Source organism: Salvia splendens, chromosome 6, assembly GCF_004379255.2.
Source record: "Salvia splendens isolate huo1 chromosome 6, SspV2, whole genome shotgun sequence".
In the NCBI taxonomy this organism is placed as follows: Eukaryota; Viridiplantae; Streptophyta; class Magnoliopsida; order Lamiales; family Lamiaceae; genus Salvia; species Salvia splendens.
The window spans coordinates 20,842,816-20,862,192 of record NC_056037.1 but is presented as its reverse complement, the minus strand read 5'-3'; the positions used below and the strand labels follow the sequence as shown (position 1 = coordinate 20,862,192).

General features: G+C 39.4%; 2 protein-coding genes across 2 annotated transcripts; one reads left to right on the top strand and one right to left on the bottom strand.

The window, feature by feature from the left end:
• Positions 1-2,323: 2,323 nt before the first annotated feature.
• LOC121806294 (putative F-box/LRR-repeat protein 23) lies at positions 2,324-4,367 on the bottom strand. Its single transcript, XM_042206285.1, has 2 exons — positions 3,979-4,367; positions 2,324-3,201 (listed from the first exon to the last, which is right to left on the bottom strand). Exons 1-2 carry the CDS (start codon positions 4,302-4,304, stop codon positions 2,577-2,579), a joined length of 951 nt encoding a protein of 316 aa, XP_042062219.1. The 5' UTR covers positions 4,305-4,367; the 3' UTR covers positions 2,324-2,576.
• Positions 4,368-6,970: 2,603 nt separating this feature from the next.
• On the top strand, positions 6,971-7,777 carry LOC121808953. The gene is made up of 2 exons (XM_042209508.1): positions 6,971-7,224; positions 7,306-7,777. Exons 1-2 carry the CDS (start codon positions 6,971-6,973, stop codon positions 7,775-7,777), a joined length of 726 nt encoding a protein of 241 aa, XP_042065442.1.
• The last annotated feature ends 11,600 nt before the right edge of the window (positions 7,778-19,377 follow it).

Below are 19,377 nucleotides of genomic sequence, written 5' to 3'. Positions count from 1 at the left end.
CGGCTTTAAAAATACAAAAATTCAGTTTTTCGGTTCGGTTCGGACGAAGAAAAAAACTAAACACCCAAATATTAATATTATAATATATATATATATATATATATATATATATATATATTAATATTATATGTTTTTGTAGGTTTTTCGGTTTTTTCGGTTTTGTTCGGATTTTTCCGTTTTTAAGTTCGATTTTCGGGTTTTCGGTTACGAAAAAGGTTTTTCAATTTTTCGGGTTCGGTTCGGTTTGGGTTTTGAACTAAATTCAGTTTTTCAATTTTGGTTCGGTTTTGGTAAAAAACCAAACCGAAACCCGAATGCTCACCCCTACTTGTAGATAAAGACCGGAGCATTGCCAAAGCTCAAGTAATTTGAGGTGGGGGAAACCATCCAGAATCGCTTCGACCGCATGATTTCCCATCCGCTGATAGCAAAATCGGAGATGATGCAAATTTGGCATCGTTTTTCCAATCGCCACAGCTTGATCTGAAAAATCTACAGGGTAATACCATCGTTTTTCCAATCGCCATCAGAAACAAATTTCAAAGTTACTTTGGCCAAACAATCACACCTCTTGCATTCATTTGGTCTGTGTAGTCCACCTTTCTCACTCTTTGTCGGTTGCATACTAAATACTGCCAAGTAACCTGTTCGCGAACAACCTTATTCCCTTGCTTACGCGAATCAAAACCAGCCACACGCGCGTAAGCATCATAAAATGAAATCCATCTTCTAAAGTTCTGAATTTCTTTCCTACAACGGGCTTCAACTCATCCGGACACTCAGGTACACACCGCACTGAAACAGAAACATAAATCAAAGTGCATCAAAATAACATGATATCAAAAGCATAATATCTACCAAATATTGCATCGAAATTAGTATATATTGCATTCTACTAGATTGTGATTTTCTGAAATGTGTGTTTATAAACTCATTATTCTTGAATTTATATTCAATCAACGAAGTCAAATGAACAAACATAAAAAACTGAAATTTAAATTCAATTACAAAAGTAAAAAAATGAAGAGCGAATTAGAACACCTAATAAACATGAATCAACCAAAATAAAAAAACTGACCTTCGCATGAATTGTCTAGTTCCATTGATGACATTCTTTGGTGAATGTAGATTTCGGCAGTGTAGAGATTGTATTCGACTATACAGATTATACAAATATTCTTCAACTGTGGAAAAGATGAAAATTTGGTGAAGAATGAATAATTCTACCGTAAATAAAGTAAAGATTCCAACTTCCCATTTCTCCCACATAAATGACGGCAGTTTAGGATTTAAAATAACTGATGAATATGTACATTCCAAACTTACCCTTCGTACATGCAAATATGAGTATTACATTAAATTCCAAGCAGGTGACGTGGCACAATCATGTGCGTCCATAACTGAAATCGAATGGCCTATATTGGTGGGAAGTTGTGAACTTAAAATCTAATATTTTTGAAGTGCATCCCTTTACTAATATACATAGTTTTAAAATTTTCATAACATACTAAATGTATGTATCATAGTATAATCTATGGATGGAGTTTAACCAACACATTCAAGAAGTTGAAGTTAAAAAGATTGAGGATTTGATGTTTTTTGGGGAATGGTAGTTTGATGAAATTACTCCATATTGAAAGGAGGTTGATACATAACAACTAAAATGAAGAACAACTAAAATAGAATCATGTAGATTGAAAGTTGAAACCATATTTAAATAAAATATTTGTAAAACTATTGGAGTTAGGTAGCTAACAGGAGCCATTCAAAATGAGGGCAGATAGAGTCTAGTGAGATAGCAAGCAAAATGGGAGTCTGGGAGATATGAGGATTTGATGTTTTTTGGGGAAATGGTAGTTTGATGAAATTACTCCATATTGAAAGGAGGTTGATACAAAACAACTAAAATGAAGAACAACTAAAATAGAATCATGTAGATTGAAAGTTGAAACCATATTTAAATAAAATATTTGTAAAACTATTGGAGTTAGGTAGCTAACAGGAGCCATTCAAAATGAGGGCAAAAATGAGGGCAGATGAGTCTGGTGAGATAGCAAGCAAAATGGGAGTCTGGGAGATATGAGGATTTGATGTTTTTTGGGGAAATGGTAGTTTGATGAAATTACTCCAATACTGAAAGGAGGTTGATACATAACAACTAAAATGGAGAACAACTAAAATAGAATCATGTGGATTGAAAGTTGAAACCATATTTAAATAAAATGTTTGTAAAACTATTGGAGTTAGGTAGCTAACAGGAGCCATTCAAAATGAGGGCAGATAGAGTCTAGTGAGATAGCAAGCAAAATGGGAGCCTGGGAGATATAATGAAACCTCCAAAATGCTGCATTGACAACTTGAAATCAACTAGCATCACAAATTCAGTAACACAAAAGCCTACTAACATGTTAGGAGTGGTATTTGTCCATATAGATTTAAGCCAGAAATGCATTGTAGAAACTTTACAGTCTAACATGGCTCCCCCCCCGGTGCCCAACCGTTTACCGTAACACCTACATAAAAAGTGAAGACGCGTCTTGAAATATCAGACACCTTAGCATTTTCGTCTTTCAAGATTAGAAATAGTAAGAACCAGAAAATCCTCCCCAATCATTATAATCATCGAAGCCGTCATCATACAAATCAGACATGCTGAACTTAGCCAAATTCGATGATCTATTGTCATCCCAACCATCATATCTGGGATCTTCAAGCAAATCAGGATCACTAGTGTTACCGTCAGAAGGGAGTATCAGATCTTTTATTCGCTCAATACATCTGTTAAACAGAGCTTCATCTAGATCAACACCAGAGCATCTTCGAAGATCGAGTGATTCAAGGTGGGGGCAGCCATCGAGAATCGCTTCCACTCCCTTGTTCTTCATATACAGTGCCCAAAGTCTGAGATGGCGCAGATTAGGCATGCTTTTTCCAATTGCAATAGCATGCTTAGTGCAGAAATCTTCACCATGGAAATCCTCATCTTCTGGAAATAATGGATGCTCGTACCATTGTTGGTTATATGTAAATGATTTCAACAAGGGGCAAGAGATGCCAATGGTTGCAAATTGTTTGGGGGTGAGTGATGGCATCCTGATGAGGTGTAACTCTTCCAGTTGTGGGAGTTTTTTTATTGTATTAGTCAAATCAGTTTCCATTTGCTCATACCCTGCGAGTGTAAGGCATAGGAGCTGACTTGATCTGTCAAACAAGCAAGCAGAACATAAGACCATATCAGTGATTCTGGGTGAAGAAATAATCGGAAAACCACAAAATAGAGGTTCTAAAAGCAATAATCACCATATCGGGAATATTTAGGTTGTATAAACAGCATTAACAACAGGACCAAAACATTCACATAACAAATTGAAAATCCATAATGTTAAAGAATCATGTGTACATATGTATACAAACAGGTACTTAATATTAAAATCAGCACAATATCATTATACAAGCTTGAAAACTCACATAAACAGTGCTGAGCTACTATTTATAAAGCTCATCTCCATGTATAAGTAACAAGAACAAATAATGAGAATAGATGTAGCAGAAGACATATCAAAAACAGAATTACACATTTCCCATCTTGTTAACATATTCATCCAACAAGATGAATAACACAAGTGCTATGAATAAGAAGCATTAACTAGATCCATTGCCTTTGCCTCACAACATGAAAATGACAATTATACACAAAAATTTCAATGTTCAGGCAGACTTTTAAAGCTCTCTCTATAAGACTGTATGATACAATCCCTACTATCATCATGTTCTAACCTGACAAACTAAGTTCAAGCACTTAGCAATTTCTCAAAGCTGATTTCCACTAAAATATTAAAGACTTTACCACTATATAAAATTAATCTCCCAGAAACTCTGCAAATCACCATCAACAAACTTAAAGCACAAAAATTGAAAGCAATCACTAAGCACATACATAGAGCAGATAATCAAGCGTAGCAAAGGAAGGAATTATACCGCTCGGCGGCGTAGTTCAGAAACCCAAACGCTTCATCCAAATTGATAACCTTTAGCTCGATCAACTGTCCCTGGCTACGATCCACAGCGCCGCGGCAAATGGAGTCAAATTCTGCTTCGTCCTCGCAACGTCGATAGTCCAAATCAATAACGCGCCACATGGCAGGATTTTTGCAGACTCTCCGCCATGTACTGCACACTAACTGCGCACCCCCCAGTCTCTGTTCAGCGTGCAGCCTTTGGAGGATATTCGCCGTCAAATCCTCGGGTAGTTCGATCCATGGAGGCGGCGGCGGTGCGGCTGAGGAAGCCGGCGCCTTAGACATGCCGAATTCGGACTTCCTTTTGAAAATTTTCGAATTTTAGGGTTAATTGCTCAACGATTTGGATATTTCTCTGCTGAATCATGTCTGTTTATAGAAAATACAGAGTACTCCTTATTTTCTTAAATTTTTCTATTACCAATGTCGGGTTTCGGTTCGGTTTTTTGCCAAAACCGAACAAAAATCGAAAAACCGAATTTAGTTCAAAATCCAAACCAAACCGAACCCGAAAAACCAAAAAACCGAAAACGAAAAACCGAAAACCGAACTTAAAAAACCGAAAAAACCCGAAAAACCTGAAAAAATAAATATAATATAAATATATATTTATATATGTGTATTTTATTTTATTTTATATATACTAATAGAATATTTATATATAATATAAAATTAATAATACATATAATATATATTATATAGTAGAATATATTAAAAGAATATATATATTATATATAATATAATATATTAAATTAATAGAATATATATATAATTCGGTTTTTCGGTTTTTTTCTTCGCCCGAACCGAACAAACCGAAAAACCGAAATTTTTTTATTTTTAAAACCGAACCGAACCGAAAAACTGAAAAAACCGAACCGAATTTCAAAATTTCGATTTGGTTCGGTTCGGATATTCGGTTTTCGGTTTTTTTGCTCACCCCTATTACCAATAATTTTATAAATGAGTACAACTCCTTTTTGGTCTAAAACATATGGTCAAATTACGAATTTTGTCCGTAACATTCATTTTCAGGTTTTCGGGTCCATAACATACGAAAATCGCTCTCGGTTAGGTCCTTCTTGGACGGCTCCGTTAAAATACGCCAGTCAACCGTTAATTAGCAAAAAATTGACTAAATTAAACAAAAAACTAGATTATTAGTGACTAAATAATTCGCTAATTATTTTCTTAAAAAATACCAATTATCTTTTTTTTCTTAAAAAACACGTATCTGCCTTCAACTCTCATTTTCAAAAGAAGAAGGCAAAGCGTCGTCGTCGTTCTCACTTTCAGGGCTATACATTCCAAATCTTAGGCGATCTTCCGGCGATTCGAGGCAATATACCAGTGTTCCAGCCATGAGTTTGGAATCGCCGTCGCGAAACCCACCTAAACCTGAGAATGAAGGCGAGAAGGGTCATGGTTCGTCTGTAGCTAACCCTAGTCCCGAAGGTGGGTTGGACTCGTCGAACCTTAGCCCCGTCGCGGAAGTCGAAGTGGAGCTACATTCCAGTAACGACGGGTCTATGTCAAACCCTAATTCTTCGAAGACTGACCGACGACCTCCGACTGACGCCGATGACCCCAAAGTAGAGAGGAGGACGAAGATGAGACTCGACCGCTCGGTTTCTCTTAAGCCACCACTTCCTCCGAAGGAGAAGGCTGCTGCTTCTTCTTCGAAATCCAATTTGAGTTCGCAAGTTGAAATCCTCAGAGATAAGCCGCCATTTGAAATTCCAGTTCCACGCCCTCGAAATCCCCTTCGAGAAGGTTAGTTTCGAACTGAGCATATGAGTTATTCGTTGCATGTAAAAAACTAGGGTTTGCAATAATTGGAATATATTGAATTGTGGTCCCATAGAATATGTATGTAAGTGTGGTCCCACCGAATATAGATTGAATTGGTGGTGGGGAAAACAAGTGGATGGTCTGGTTGTAGGGAAACCAGACGACAGGGATGAATTTTTTTGTCTTGATATGTGTTGGACTAATAGGGTTTGTTCTGTATAAATGTTAGACCACTTTATGTTTTTATTGTTTACTTATGGTTGACACCTTTGCTTACAGATGATACATTCACTACAAGGATCCACTACAATGGTGTTATGGAGACATTGGAAAGGGGTGGAAAGCGGTATGTAAATGGTGAGTGTGATTACATTCATAAATGCGATATGGACAAGTGGTCAAAACTGGAGGTTGATGATGCTCTGGAGAAACGGGGGGTAGATGTCAGTGGTTTGGAGTACTTCTACCTGTGGCCAAGGATGGCCTTGGAGAATGGATTGGTGCTGCTGTTTGATAACCAGTCCGCAATTGACATGGCAAATTTAGGAGTCAAATATGGAGTCGTGGATGTTTATGCAGTTCAGGTTGGGGGTATGGTGATTGATGCTCCAGAGGGGCCAGAGATGCCTATGAGTCAGTTAACACAAGAGGAAGTGCAAAATCAAATGGAAGAGGAGAGATGGGACTGCAACGAGAATTTGAGTCCGGTTAGGGTTACAGGAACAGGAGCAAGAATGGAAGACGGCGAGTTTGATACTGAGGTTGTGGCCGCAAAAAAGGGAAAAAGAAAGGTTGATGATGTTGAACAGTCTAAGAGAAGGTCTAAGGGAAAGGAAAAGGAAAAGGAAACGGAAACGGTTGATGATGATGTTTCTACATTTTTCGACAACGACTATGACTTAAGAGACAAGGAGGAGGATGAAATCATGGCGGCACAAGTTCAGGGATGGAAGAATGTGGTGGCATTAATGCGAGTCATTGAGGATCGGGATGAGGAAGCTTCAAGTGACAACCTACCGACTGATTCGCCTAGTGAGGGTGAGAGTGAGGATGATTTGGGTGGTGAAGGTGACCCAGATATGCCCCAGGTTGTGAGCCGAAGATTCAAGCCTGCCACAGACTTTAATGATCCAAGATGGGAAATAGGTTTGCGCTTCAACTAAATGAATGATTTCAAAGAAGTTATCCGGCATGAAGGAGTGAAGGAGGGTAAGAAGTTGAGGCTGTTGAAGAACGATAAAATACGCTGCATTGCCGTTTGTCGTGGGTTGGAAAGGAGTAAGAAGCGTAAAGCGGGTTGTCCTTGGAAGATTACCCTAGCCCATAGGCCTACTATTGGTTGCTGGCAGATTTCAAGGTTGAAGCTAACACACACGTGTAGAGGTTCTTCTTACAACCACGGCTGCGCTAACACCCGGTACTTAGTCCAATAATTTATTGATTTATTTCACTTAGTTAATTCTCAGTTCATTAATGTCATTATTTGTATAAATTTCAGGTTCTTATCCAAGTACTTTAAAGAGGATATGCGAATCTTCCCGGGAATGACAGTTCTTCAATTTATTGAAAAAGTCAAATGCGAGTTGAAGATTAACATATCCTTTGGAAAGGCACAGCGTGCAATGGCACAAGCGAGGAAGGTGATCGAGGGTGATGTAATCAGGCAATACAAGAGGTTGCATGATTACATGGCGGAGATTATTAGGTCTAATTCAGGGAGCACCGTTAAGCTAGCTACGAGGCGGCTGTCAGATGGGACTGAGAAGTTCTCTGGCATTTATGTTTGCTATGAAGCGTGCAAAACGTTATTCAAGCAACACTGTAGACGTATTGTGGGTATACTATTGACTGCCATTGGATTAGACCCGAACGATCAGATATTTCCCATTGCATTTGCCGTTGTAGCCGTCGTGAGTACAGAGACGTGTCTGGTTCCTGGATTTTTTAGTGAGGGATTTGGAAATCAATGACTCAAGCAAGTGGACATTTATATCGGATAGACAAAAGGTATATATACTTTGAAAGTTATCATAATCACAGTTGCTAATTATGGACTTATTCATAATTTACTATGTTGGCGGGGGTTGGTCAATGCGGTACGGAGTTGCTGCCATATGGCCGAGCACCGCTTCTGTGTTTGACATATGCATAATAACTTCCGGAAGGTGTTCACCTCGACAACGTTGAAGGACAAGATTTGGGAAGCCGCTCGTGCGACGACTGAATATGCCTTCGACAGGGTCATGGATGAAATCAAGCAACTAAACTATGGAGCACACACGTGGCTGAGCATTCTTCGGTTTTGAGGCCAAATGTGATATACTTGTGAATAATATTTCGGAGTGCTATAACCAGGTTTTACTTTTTGCACGTGATAAGCCATTATATGGTATGCTGGAATGCATCCGTATGTATCTGATGGACAGATTCACAACCCGACGAAAGATTCCTCAAAGGCTCGAGGACTGTGTCGGCCCCGAGATACGGAAGAAGATCGAGAAGTTGAAGAGCAAAGTTGGAGACTGTTTGGTGAGGGAGGTAGGTGAATGGCTGTATCAAGTGAATACAAAATTCAATGAACAATTCGTGGTCAATCTAAGGGAACGGACGTGCAGCTGTAGGCGTTGGATGCTGACGGGGCTGTCATGCCCACACGCATGTGCTGCCATCCAGTCATCATCAGAGACCGTAGAGTCTTTCATACCTACTTGCTACTCAACGAAGACATTCCGACATGTCTATGCAGGTGTGATCTACCCGCTACATGGACCGGATATGTGGCCGAACACTCCACACCCAGATATTGTTCCACCGGACCTTAGAAGACTACCAGGACGGCCTAAGGGATCAAGGATGAAGTCGGTTCAAGAGCAGGCCGAGATACGCAAAGCCAAAGCGAAGACAACACGATTAGCCCGTCGCCTTGTTGAATTCCGAGAGGAGGATGATGGAGGGATTGTTAGGGTTTTGTATACTAGAAATCACCTTTCGAGTGATTGGATACTGTAAAACTCTAATGGTTATTTTCCAATAAATGCAACAGATTATTTTTGTCATAATGTTGTTATGTCTTACATTTAATGGTTGTTTATTGCATATTTAAATATATGAGCAAACGTAACAAAGTCTAAGTCTTTGTTTTAGTAGACCGGTTGTGGGCGTCGTCCAATTTAAGGTAACACGGTCAGTTCTAAATAAAGAAAAATAAGAATTTCACAACCTAGATAGGCCTAGACTACCTATCGCGAAAGGTTGCAATGTCAGTCCGATTATTTCTAAACCTTATTGAAATAAGATGACGTTGGTGTGGTATAGCACTGAATGGATCTAACAGCAAGACGAGTCTTTATGCTATCTACTGAAAGACGAGGTCTTGATAATTAAATTTTTAATCAATGTACGTTAGCATTGAGCATACGATATTGAGTATCCACTACTTTGACTTACCAAAGGTGCGGGTTTTTCGTAACCCAACGATCCAGGTATATTGGGTAGTGGTGATCATTATCTAAAGGTGCTAGGATTGCTATTATGTTGAAACGTGCGCGAGGAGAGTCTCGTTTGATAACATCCACAAGAGGAGCACGAAACGATGTTTTATTATTCGGAACCTAGCTAGTTGGAGTTTGATTACTCTATGAATAATAAATAAGAGTTTCTTGCTAAGTCCACTCTTGGAATTCGAAATATGTTACTTAATTAAGTCTATAGCAGACATTAATTAATTAATGGATGTTTCTATCTTAAGCGCGGGAAATAAATCAAATGCAATTAAAGGAAACCCGGAATACTTGTAATTTCGGATTTGGAAGGTAGTGCAATATTACTTCTGTAGTGGCTGCTCGTAATATTCCAATATAAGCTTATATTAAATTGTGGGTTCAATTTAATTAGTAAAAAGCTAATTGGATGAGGCCTGTTCCAAATTCTTCCTTAGATCCCTGACTGGGCCCAATATGTGACTTATATAAATAGGAGAATAAAGGAGACAGAAAACATAACAATTATTTTGTTAAAATTTTCATCCCCCCCTCTAAAGAGAGATTTCAAAAATTATGCTCCCTCCGTGAGCTGAGTTCTGTCTTCTATTATTCAAGCCCTAGTACGTTGGTGAGATTTGCCCACACAAATATCAGCGTATAGTCCGGGACTCCAGTCAGAAGATCCGAGGTCTTGTATTGAAGATCTTCACGTGGAGACGGAGCAAGCCATCAACGATTCTTGATTGAATCAACGAGGTAAATTGGCTAATTCCGCAGTAAGCATGTTTTAGGGATTTTATGTGCTAAAGCATGTTTTAATTCAAGCTATGAGCATGATACATGTGATAATTACGCGAATAGATTTTGTCTAAATAATCTGCTATATAGATCAAATTCATTTGATCCGTTATGAACGCACGCTTCCGCTGCCAGCCCCTTCAGAAAATGTCTAAGAAGGGCCTGATGGCAGATTACAGTTGCCGTCTTTGTGGTGAAAAAGGACACAACAAGAGGAGATGTTCCCAAGCCACTGATGCTGCCGATGCGCCTAATGGTATTTCACTAACATGGACTCTTCTTGAATTCTGAGTTTTTATTTGTTGTGCTATAATCTGTTCACAAAATTAGTTTGATTCATTGATTATTGTTTTGTAGAGCCAACTGTGAGAAAGAAGCGGAATCGTGCCGAGGAACAACCAAAGTGCAGTTTGTGCCGCCAGCCAGGACACAATAGGGCACGTTGTCAAAGTACGATCGCGAACATGCTTCCCGAAGGCGGTGCGTCGTCCTCTAACCCTCTCAACAAGAAACGTGGTTCATCCTCACTCACTCGGAAGAAGAAAGGAGGGAAGAAAACAGATTGATTTAGTGTGTTGTTTTGTTTTGGTATGTGAAGATGCAACCAGCTGCAAGTAACGTAACGTTTGTTTAGGACCAATTTGAAGTACTTTATGAATATGAAGGATGGCTTTCGCATGTATATTTTTTGCATATTTATGCCCCAAATTCCAAACCCACTTTCGAACAAGAACATGTTCGAATGCCTAAGAAGAAGAAGCAAGCAAGCTAGCTCAAAAATGCATCGAACTCAAAATACAAAATTCAGACAAAACAGTATGTGAAGATGCAACTAGCTGCAAGTAACGTAACGTTTATTTAGGACCAATTTGAAGTACTTTATGAATATGAAGGATGGCTTTCGCATGTATATTTTTTGCATATTTATGCCCCAAAATTCAAAACCTAATTTCGAACAAGAACATGTTCGAATGCCAAAGAAGAAGAAGCAAGCAAGCTAGCTCGCAAATGCATCGATCTCAAAGTACAAAATTCAGACAAAACTAGGATTGTCAGACAAAATGGTTTATCGCCGGATTTCCAAAAAATCCGGCGTAGGGTCCTAAATCGAAGGTCGCGCCAACCGCCGTTGTCGCCGGAATTGCTGCTGGAAGTCGACCGATGCATTTCAAACGGTTTGTCGGTGTGTTGCAGGGATGGGGGAAACCAGACGAAGAATTAGTGTTCTTCGATGATTGTGTGGGGAAGAAAGAGAGTGGCATTAAAGTCTGTATTTTTTTATTTCTTAATACAATTAATAAATGTTAGTGTTTTTAAGAAAAAAGATAATTGGTAATTTTTGGTAATTTTTGTTTAATTTAGTCATTTTTTTGCTAATTAACGGTTGACTGGCGTATTTTAACGGAGCCATCCAAAAAGGACCTAACCGAGAGCGATTTTCGTATGTTATGGACCCGAAAACCTGAAAATGAATGTTACAGACAAAATTCGTAATTTGACCATATGTTTTGGACCAAAAAGGAGTTGTACTCTTTTATAAATAGTTATAAATTTATAATTAACACATTGTCAACACAGATTTATAATTAACACATTGTCAATTAATCATATAGGGTGAAGGAAATGTGATTTTTAAGGAGTACTAAGCTATGTGGATAATATAATGCCATCATACAAGCTGAAATTTTTATAGAAACAACAGCGAGATTGTTGAGGCTTTTCTCTACCTATACAAAATTTACAAGAGAAATGCACATTTCCTTTCTAAAAGAGAGTTGCCACATAAAATTCTTGGTAACAAATATATAAACACAATTACACAATGGCTTTGAATAAGAACTAGATTATGCATGGTTTTTCCAATTGCTACAGCATACTCTGTAAATTCTAGAGGCTCCCAAGAGTTGTAGTAGGTAAATGATTTCAACATGGGGCAAGAGACGGCGATGCTTTCAAAATCTTTGAGAGTGAGCACTGGCATCACAATAAGGTCCAATTGTGCGACTTTTTTCATTGCGAGAGACAAAGCAATTCCTATGATCCCATGTTCCGAAAGTGTAAGGCATCGAAGCTGAGTTGATCTGTCATAGACCATATAAGTTATTCTGGGAAAACCAAAAAATACAAGTTCTAAAAGCAAGAATCACCACACCATAAATATCTTGAAGTTTTAAAACACAAACCTTTAAAGTTTGAAATCAACATATATAGTTTCTAAGTTGGCCAAAATAGTTCAATTCAAACACTAGCAATTTCTTATAACAATTGCTCAATTTCTTAGCAATTTAGTAACAATATAGGTTTGGTGATGGAACAAATTGAAGCGAGGATTAACAAGGATTTGGTATAAGAAAAAAGTAGAGCAGAAAGGTAAATCAAACACCAAGCAAAGTAAACAGAGAGAGATTCATACCTCTCTATAGACAAAGAAGTTTGGTGGAGCAACACGAGACTTTTATAACCAAAGTTGCAGCAACTTAACAGATAGAAAGCATTTCTTCAACTGAGAAGACAGTGCCGCAGATAGATGATCCCTGCTACAGTTCTCTGCCCCAGGTACTCCAGCAGCAGTTCCAATAACATCTGTAATTTGCTGCAGTAAAATGGAGGATATGGGACTTGCTCCCCAGATAAAGGGACCTTTGTAGTTGAGAGCGATGAGGATGTTGGATAAGAGATTCACCAAGGCATTTATATTGTCACCCCTAGAGTGTGGCTCACAGCATATAAAGGATTCCCAGAATGGTTTCTGTTAGTACTCGTGAGTTGATTAACTGGAAATATTGTTATTGTTTTGATCTAACTACATTATGCTGCTGTGGATCGACCATGGAAAGGTAAAACAAGAGTTGCCGATGCTCCGACAACAATTTTGCAGTTCTTGTCCGAAGATGAATAATTAGATCTTGAAAAGGTTCGGATTCATAATTTCAATACTTAATTGCAGCAATTTGATTATATTGACCAGAGCACATTTCTTACAGATTGATAAAGATCAAGCAACTTTGCAATCCGATAAAGGAAGGCCAGCCTCTTCTTAATCTGGTTGGATACTTACTCTTTACTTTTCCAATATTGTTCACTTATTTGATTAATGATTTGAAACATAAGTACAGAATTTTTCTCATCTGAAGTAAAAGAATCCACCCTAATACCTAGATGGATGAAAAATAACTATGACATGGAGTATATTGAAGCTAAATAAATCAATGAAGGTGTGGTTGACACTACATATAAATACTGGTATATGCAATTTACAACACTATTCAATGCCAATGCCAATGCCAATGCCAGTTCATAGCTCCATCGTGTATTTTTCATGCTAATTGTACCAAACACTCTGTATCACAATTTTAAAATGTTGTGCTATCATAGGTGATTTTTTTATTCTTTTTTCCAGAAATTTAATTTGACCTAGACTTCTTCATCTTTGCCTAACTCTGGTCCAGCTTAGCCATCAATGATGAAGCATGGAAAGCAAGACCAACAATTCTAGCTTCTTTTGGATAGTAGTAATAAAAGGAACTATTTATTATTATAAGGCAATAACCCATGCAATCATGTAATAACCATTCATATATATGTATATATATATGCGATTCAAGCTAAGTATCAAATGGACTTGAATTGTATGTATGTGAACAAATATAGCCTTCCAATTTAATCACAATCACAAGCATCACAACATTAATCTATCCAAACAAAAACCAAATTCAGTGCCACCACATACCAGCCGGCTTTCATTCACTTCTCATCCATCTCTTTCACTTCCAAGAGGTCCTCCTCCGCGGCTCTCTTACGGCTCACTTCGTTATCAATACTGCAGACAAAAATGAGCATTCCAATATAATACACGAGCTTATAATCATAAAGAAAACCAAATATAATGAACAAGGGGCTTACATGTAAAGGTTTTCATATTCACCGATTTTGAGGACACCACTCAACAGAACTGTAGAAATGTAACCCCCGCCTTTCCCTTGGACGACTTTGACCTTGGCATAACGAACATCACTAAAAGACCACTTCGACCCTTCAAGGAATAAGCCAACTAGTACTTTTAGTAACATTGTTGCTGAGATACAAAGCTTGCATCACTTCCCTATCCTTAACCCTCACGTCCACCTTCCCTGCCACTTTTTTGGCTGACAGATCATATACGGTCGATAATAAATAGAATATTACCCCCCACATATATTAGGTTCCTCTTCTTCTCATAAAAAATTCCAGGTGATTTAGGGATTGGGAGGTTCTCTGCGAAGAGTTCCCAGGTGTTTCTTCCCATATCGTACAAGACGAGTGATGGGCGGATGACTTCCTTATTGTGATAATAGAGCATAACCAGTTAGTCGGCCGCAAGAGGTTGGAAAAGGATTGAAGATGTGAGCAGGCAAGTCCCTAGAGTCGAACTCGCCATTCTTCGGGTCATAGATCTCAATCCAACATTTTGGTTTTTGAGTGCCCCCGCATATGAATATGGGGTTAGATCTTCCATAGCACTGTCGCAAAGAATCCAAGTCAAAATAAAAGAACCGTCGGGTATTGGTGGTGGCGGTGCAGACCACAACCATTTTGTTTGTATATAACCCTCGTCTGGAAAGTCATACGAACCTCCAACAATGAACAAGGCACCACCCACACGGCAAAATCCAGGCTCTTTCAGAAGGTCTTCAACAACAATTCTTTCCCCAGGAGACGGCACAACAGAAAATCCAGACGTGATTGGGAGATGGGTATAATAGTCCTTCTCGTCGAAACTAAAGTAATGCAGATTATGTTCCAAATACTTCAACCACCACCCTCCAGATGAGTTCAGGGCTTAGACTGTGGGGCAGATTCAACTTCCATCAGTGTGATGCTTTTCTTTCTTCTTCTTCGGTAGAAGAATGCATCCTTCATGATCTTGGTAACGCGTTTAGGAGGATGATGGCCAAGTCCTCATCTTCTAAACTCACTTCAATATCCTTCAACTCATCAATAAGCTTCTTGAATTCATTTAATTGCTCATTCAAGCTGCAATCCTCGCAGAATTTGTACGAGTATAGACGCCGTTTCATGTACACTCGTAGGATTGCTATGGACTTTCTCATCTAAGTTTTCAACACAATCAAATTAGCACTACTATGATGCATGGAAAGGGAAATAGTAGGATAAAGAATAAACGCCGAGAGAAGCTTGGAGAAGATGGACATGTGGCATGGAGATTAGTTAGTTATGAGTTAGTTAGAACTTCCATTTCAAGTTAGTTACGTAGTTAGTTAGTTAGCTCACAGCTATATAAGTTGTAGCTCCTTCATTTATAACTCTCAATCATCGATATTAATGCAAGTTGCTTCTTCTTCCTCCCTCTCGTCTCCTTCTCATAGTTCCATACATGTTGGTGCAATTCCGGTCGTCGTTTCTATCATCGGTGACCCCGATTCCGTACCAAGTGGTATCAGCCTACCCGATCCGGCTCCTGTGATGGTGGACACTCCGGAGAGATGCGGCGGTTAGAGGAGTCAGTCAAGGCTACAATGGCTGAATTCTCTGCGAAGCTCACTGATTCTGATCGGCGTCGAGAGGAATCGGAGGAGGCGCGCGATCTCACTCTGAAAGAATTTCGCGAGGAGCTTCTAGCTCTTCAACTGCAACAAAATGAGATGATGTCTCTCCTTGTTCCGCCGGCGAATGGTGCTCCTAACGCTCAATTTGCTGGAGGTGTTCCACCTCGGCAACAATACTTTGCTACTCGGCAATCTAAGGTCGGTTTCCCTATTTTCAACGGAGAGGACTTAACTGGTTTGATCTTCCGTTGTGATCACTTCTTCGCGGTGGATCTGACACCAGAGGAATCAAAAGTGAGTTTAGCAGTGATTAATTTTAAAAGCCGCGCGCTTCAATGGTTTCAAAATTGGGCAAAGTATCAGGAAAGGGCGATGACTACGCCGTGGCCAACATTTCTACGAGCCTTAGAAGGTAGATTTGGAGATCAGTTACTTGGAGATCCAATGACCGAACTCCTTGCCCTCAAACAAACAGGTTCGTTTGTTGATTACCATGACCGTTTCGAACTATTGCTTGGTCGTGTATCTCTATCTGAATCATACGCTATTAGTCACTTCGTGAATGGATTGAAACCATTTGTGCAAAAGGCTGTAAGAATGTTCATGCCACAAACATTGGTACATGCTTATGCTCTAGCTAGACTTCAGGATCTATCTACTACTACTAGAGAAGTATTGCCTCAGAACTCTAAAAGATTCAGTAGCAATGACTCTAGATATACATCTAATTCTACACCATTACTCCCCACACCTACTATGCCTGCTGTTAAGACTAGACGTTTACTAACTGAGGAAGAAATGGCTGATAAACGAGCCAAAGGATTGTGCTATGGTTGTGATGAAAAATTTGAGAGGGGGCATCGTTGTGCTAGGAAATAATTATATCTACTGGAAATAGATGATGGGGTGAGAGACTTAGATGTTACTAATGAGCTTTAGGAGGATGAAATTGTTGAGGAGGATAATCCACTGATCTCAATTCATGCTATAAACTGCTCTCCTTCACGAGGTTTCCGCACTATGCGAGTCACTGGCCGAGTTGGTAAGAAAGCTATACATATTCTTATTGATTCAGGCAGTACTCACAACTTTTTGGACTTGCAATTGGCTAAGAAATTGGGACTTCACCTTACATCAGTAAACCCAGTAATGGTGGATGTTGCGGATGGAAATCGTTTGGAATGTAACTCTATGTGCAAAGGTATGCATTAGCTACTGAGGGGTACTCCATTCACCACAGATGTTCTGCTTCTTCCCTTAGGCAGCTGTGATATGGTGTTAGGCATACGATGGTTAGAGACATTGGGAGTAATCCAGTGGGATTTCAAAAATTTGACAATGGATTTCACCCTTAATGGTAGAAGACATCTAGTGAGAGGAGGCCATAATGAGCTGAAAGTCCATGCGGTTTCAGAAAAAGAAATGAATAAACTTCTCACCCACACTGATGGAATACACTTGTGCTGCATTAAGGTAATTGATGAAGGGAATTCTACCTTAATGGCTGCGGAGAAACTTGAAGAATCTGAGCTTCCAGTTCCTGCCAGTATCACAGTGCTCTTAGAGGAACACAAGGCTATCTTTAAGGAGCCTACATCTCTACCTCCCTTGAGATCTCATAATCATAGAATCACTCTATTCCCAGGCTCTGCTCCAGTGAATTCTAGGCCCTACAGACATTCAGCTTTACAGAAAAATGTCATTGAAAAGCAAGTGTCTGATCTACTCAAGCAAGGGTTCATTCAACCAAGTTCTAGCCCATTCTCTTCCCCGGTTGTTCTAGTAAAGAAGAAGGATGGAACATGGAGAATGTGTGTGGATTACAGACACTTGAATAAGATCACTATCAAAGATAAATACCCCATTCCCCTTATTGATGAACTCCTGGAAGAATTGAAGGGAGCTACGGTTTTTTCTAAAATCGATTTGAGAGCTAGTAATCACCAGATTCGAATGGAGGCTGAGGACATTCCTAAGACCGCTTTTCGTACTCATGATGGCCACTACGAATTCGCGGTGATGCCTTCTGGACTCTCCAACGCACCAGCCACATTTCAAGGTTTGATGAATGATGTGTTTAGACCTTTCTTGAGGAAGTTTGTGCTTGTCTTCTTTGATGATATATTGATAAATAGCAAGAATGTGGCTGCTCATGTGGATCATTTGAGGTTGTTTTTTCAGAAATTACATGATTATACTCTCTTTGCTAAGGAGAGTAAATGTGAATTTGCTAGGAGCAAGGTTGAATACCTCGGCCACATCATTTCTAAAGAGGGTGTCTCAACCGATCCTAAGAAAATCCAAGCTATGAAGGATTGGCCTACTCCAACTGATGTGTCGAAGCTCAGAGGATTCCTTGGACTTACGGGTTACTACAGAAAGTTTATCAAGGGATATGGCATTATTTGCAGGCCTTTAACTGATCTACTCAAGAAGGATGCCTTTCGTTGGGATGCTAAAGCTGATGCAGCCTTTACAACCTTAAAAGAGGCTATGTTATCTCCTCTAGTGCTAGCTCTACCTGATTTCTCCTTGCCTTTTGTGGTAGAAACGGATGCCTCAAGCTATGGAATATGTGCTGTTTTGATGCAAAACAACCACCCCATTGCTTTCATTAGCAAGTCACTATCTCCAAAGAATAGAGCTTTATCAGTTTATGATAAAGAATTGCTAGCTATTGTTTTTGCGGTTACACATTGGTGCCACTATCTAAGTACTCAACCTTTTGAAGTCCGCACAGACCACATGACTTTGAGTCACTTACTGAAACAGAAGCTCTCCACTCCAGCTCATCTCAGCTGGTTATCAAAGCTGATGGCTTTTGACTTTGAAATCACATACAAAAAGGGAGCTGAGAACGTGGTTGCTGATGCACTCTCCCGTGTGCATTCTTCTGAAATATTTTGCATGGCTTTAACAACAATCTCTACAGATATTTACCCTCTGATTCAAGCCACATGGGAATCGGATCCACAATTGAAAAGGTGATTTCTGAGCTACAACGAATCTTGATGCCTCCCCTAAATTTTCTTGGATAGGCAATCAATTAAGGAGGAAATGAAGACTAGTAGTGGGTGGTGATCAGGATTTGAGGCTTCAAATAATTCAACTATTCCATAACTCGAGTGCAGGGGGTCACTCGGGAGTCTTAGCCACTTACGAACGCCTCTCTTCATTGTTCTATTGGGTCAATATGGAAAAGCAAATCAGGAATTTTATTCGAGAATGTGACATATGTCAACGCTATAAGTATGATAACAGCGCTTCCCCGGGCCTTCTTCAACCGTTGCCCATCCCTGAAGCAGCTTGGTCACAAGTCAGTCTAGACTTTATTGAAGGACTTCCCCTCTCTCATGGGAAGTCCACTATCTTGGTTGTTGTGGATCACCTCACAAAATATGCACACTTCATGGCCCTTACTCACCCTTATTCGGCCCTCACCGTAGCTCAAGCTTTTCTGGACTTTGTCTTCAAGCTACATGGTTTGCCGAATATACTTATCAGTGATAGAGACAAAGTGTTTATGAGCAAATTATGGACCGATTTCTTCAAGCTTCAAGGTGTGGAATTACACATGTCGACAGCTTATCATCCTCAATCGGATGGCCAAACTGAGGTGGTTAACCGCTGCCTTGAAATTTACCTTCGTTGCATGTGTGGAGATCAACCAACCCACTGGAGTAACTGGCTTAGTTTGGCTGAATTTTGGTACAACACTTCCTTTCATTCAGCTATTGAAACTAC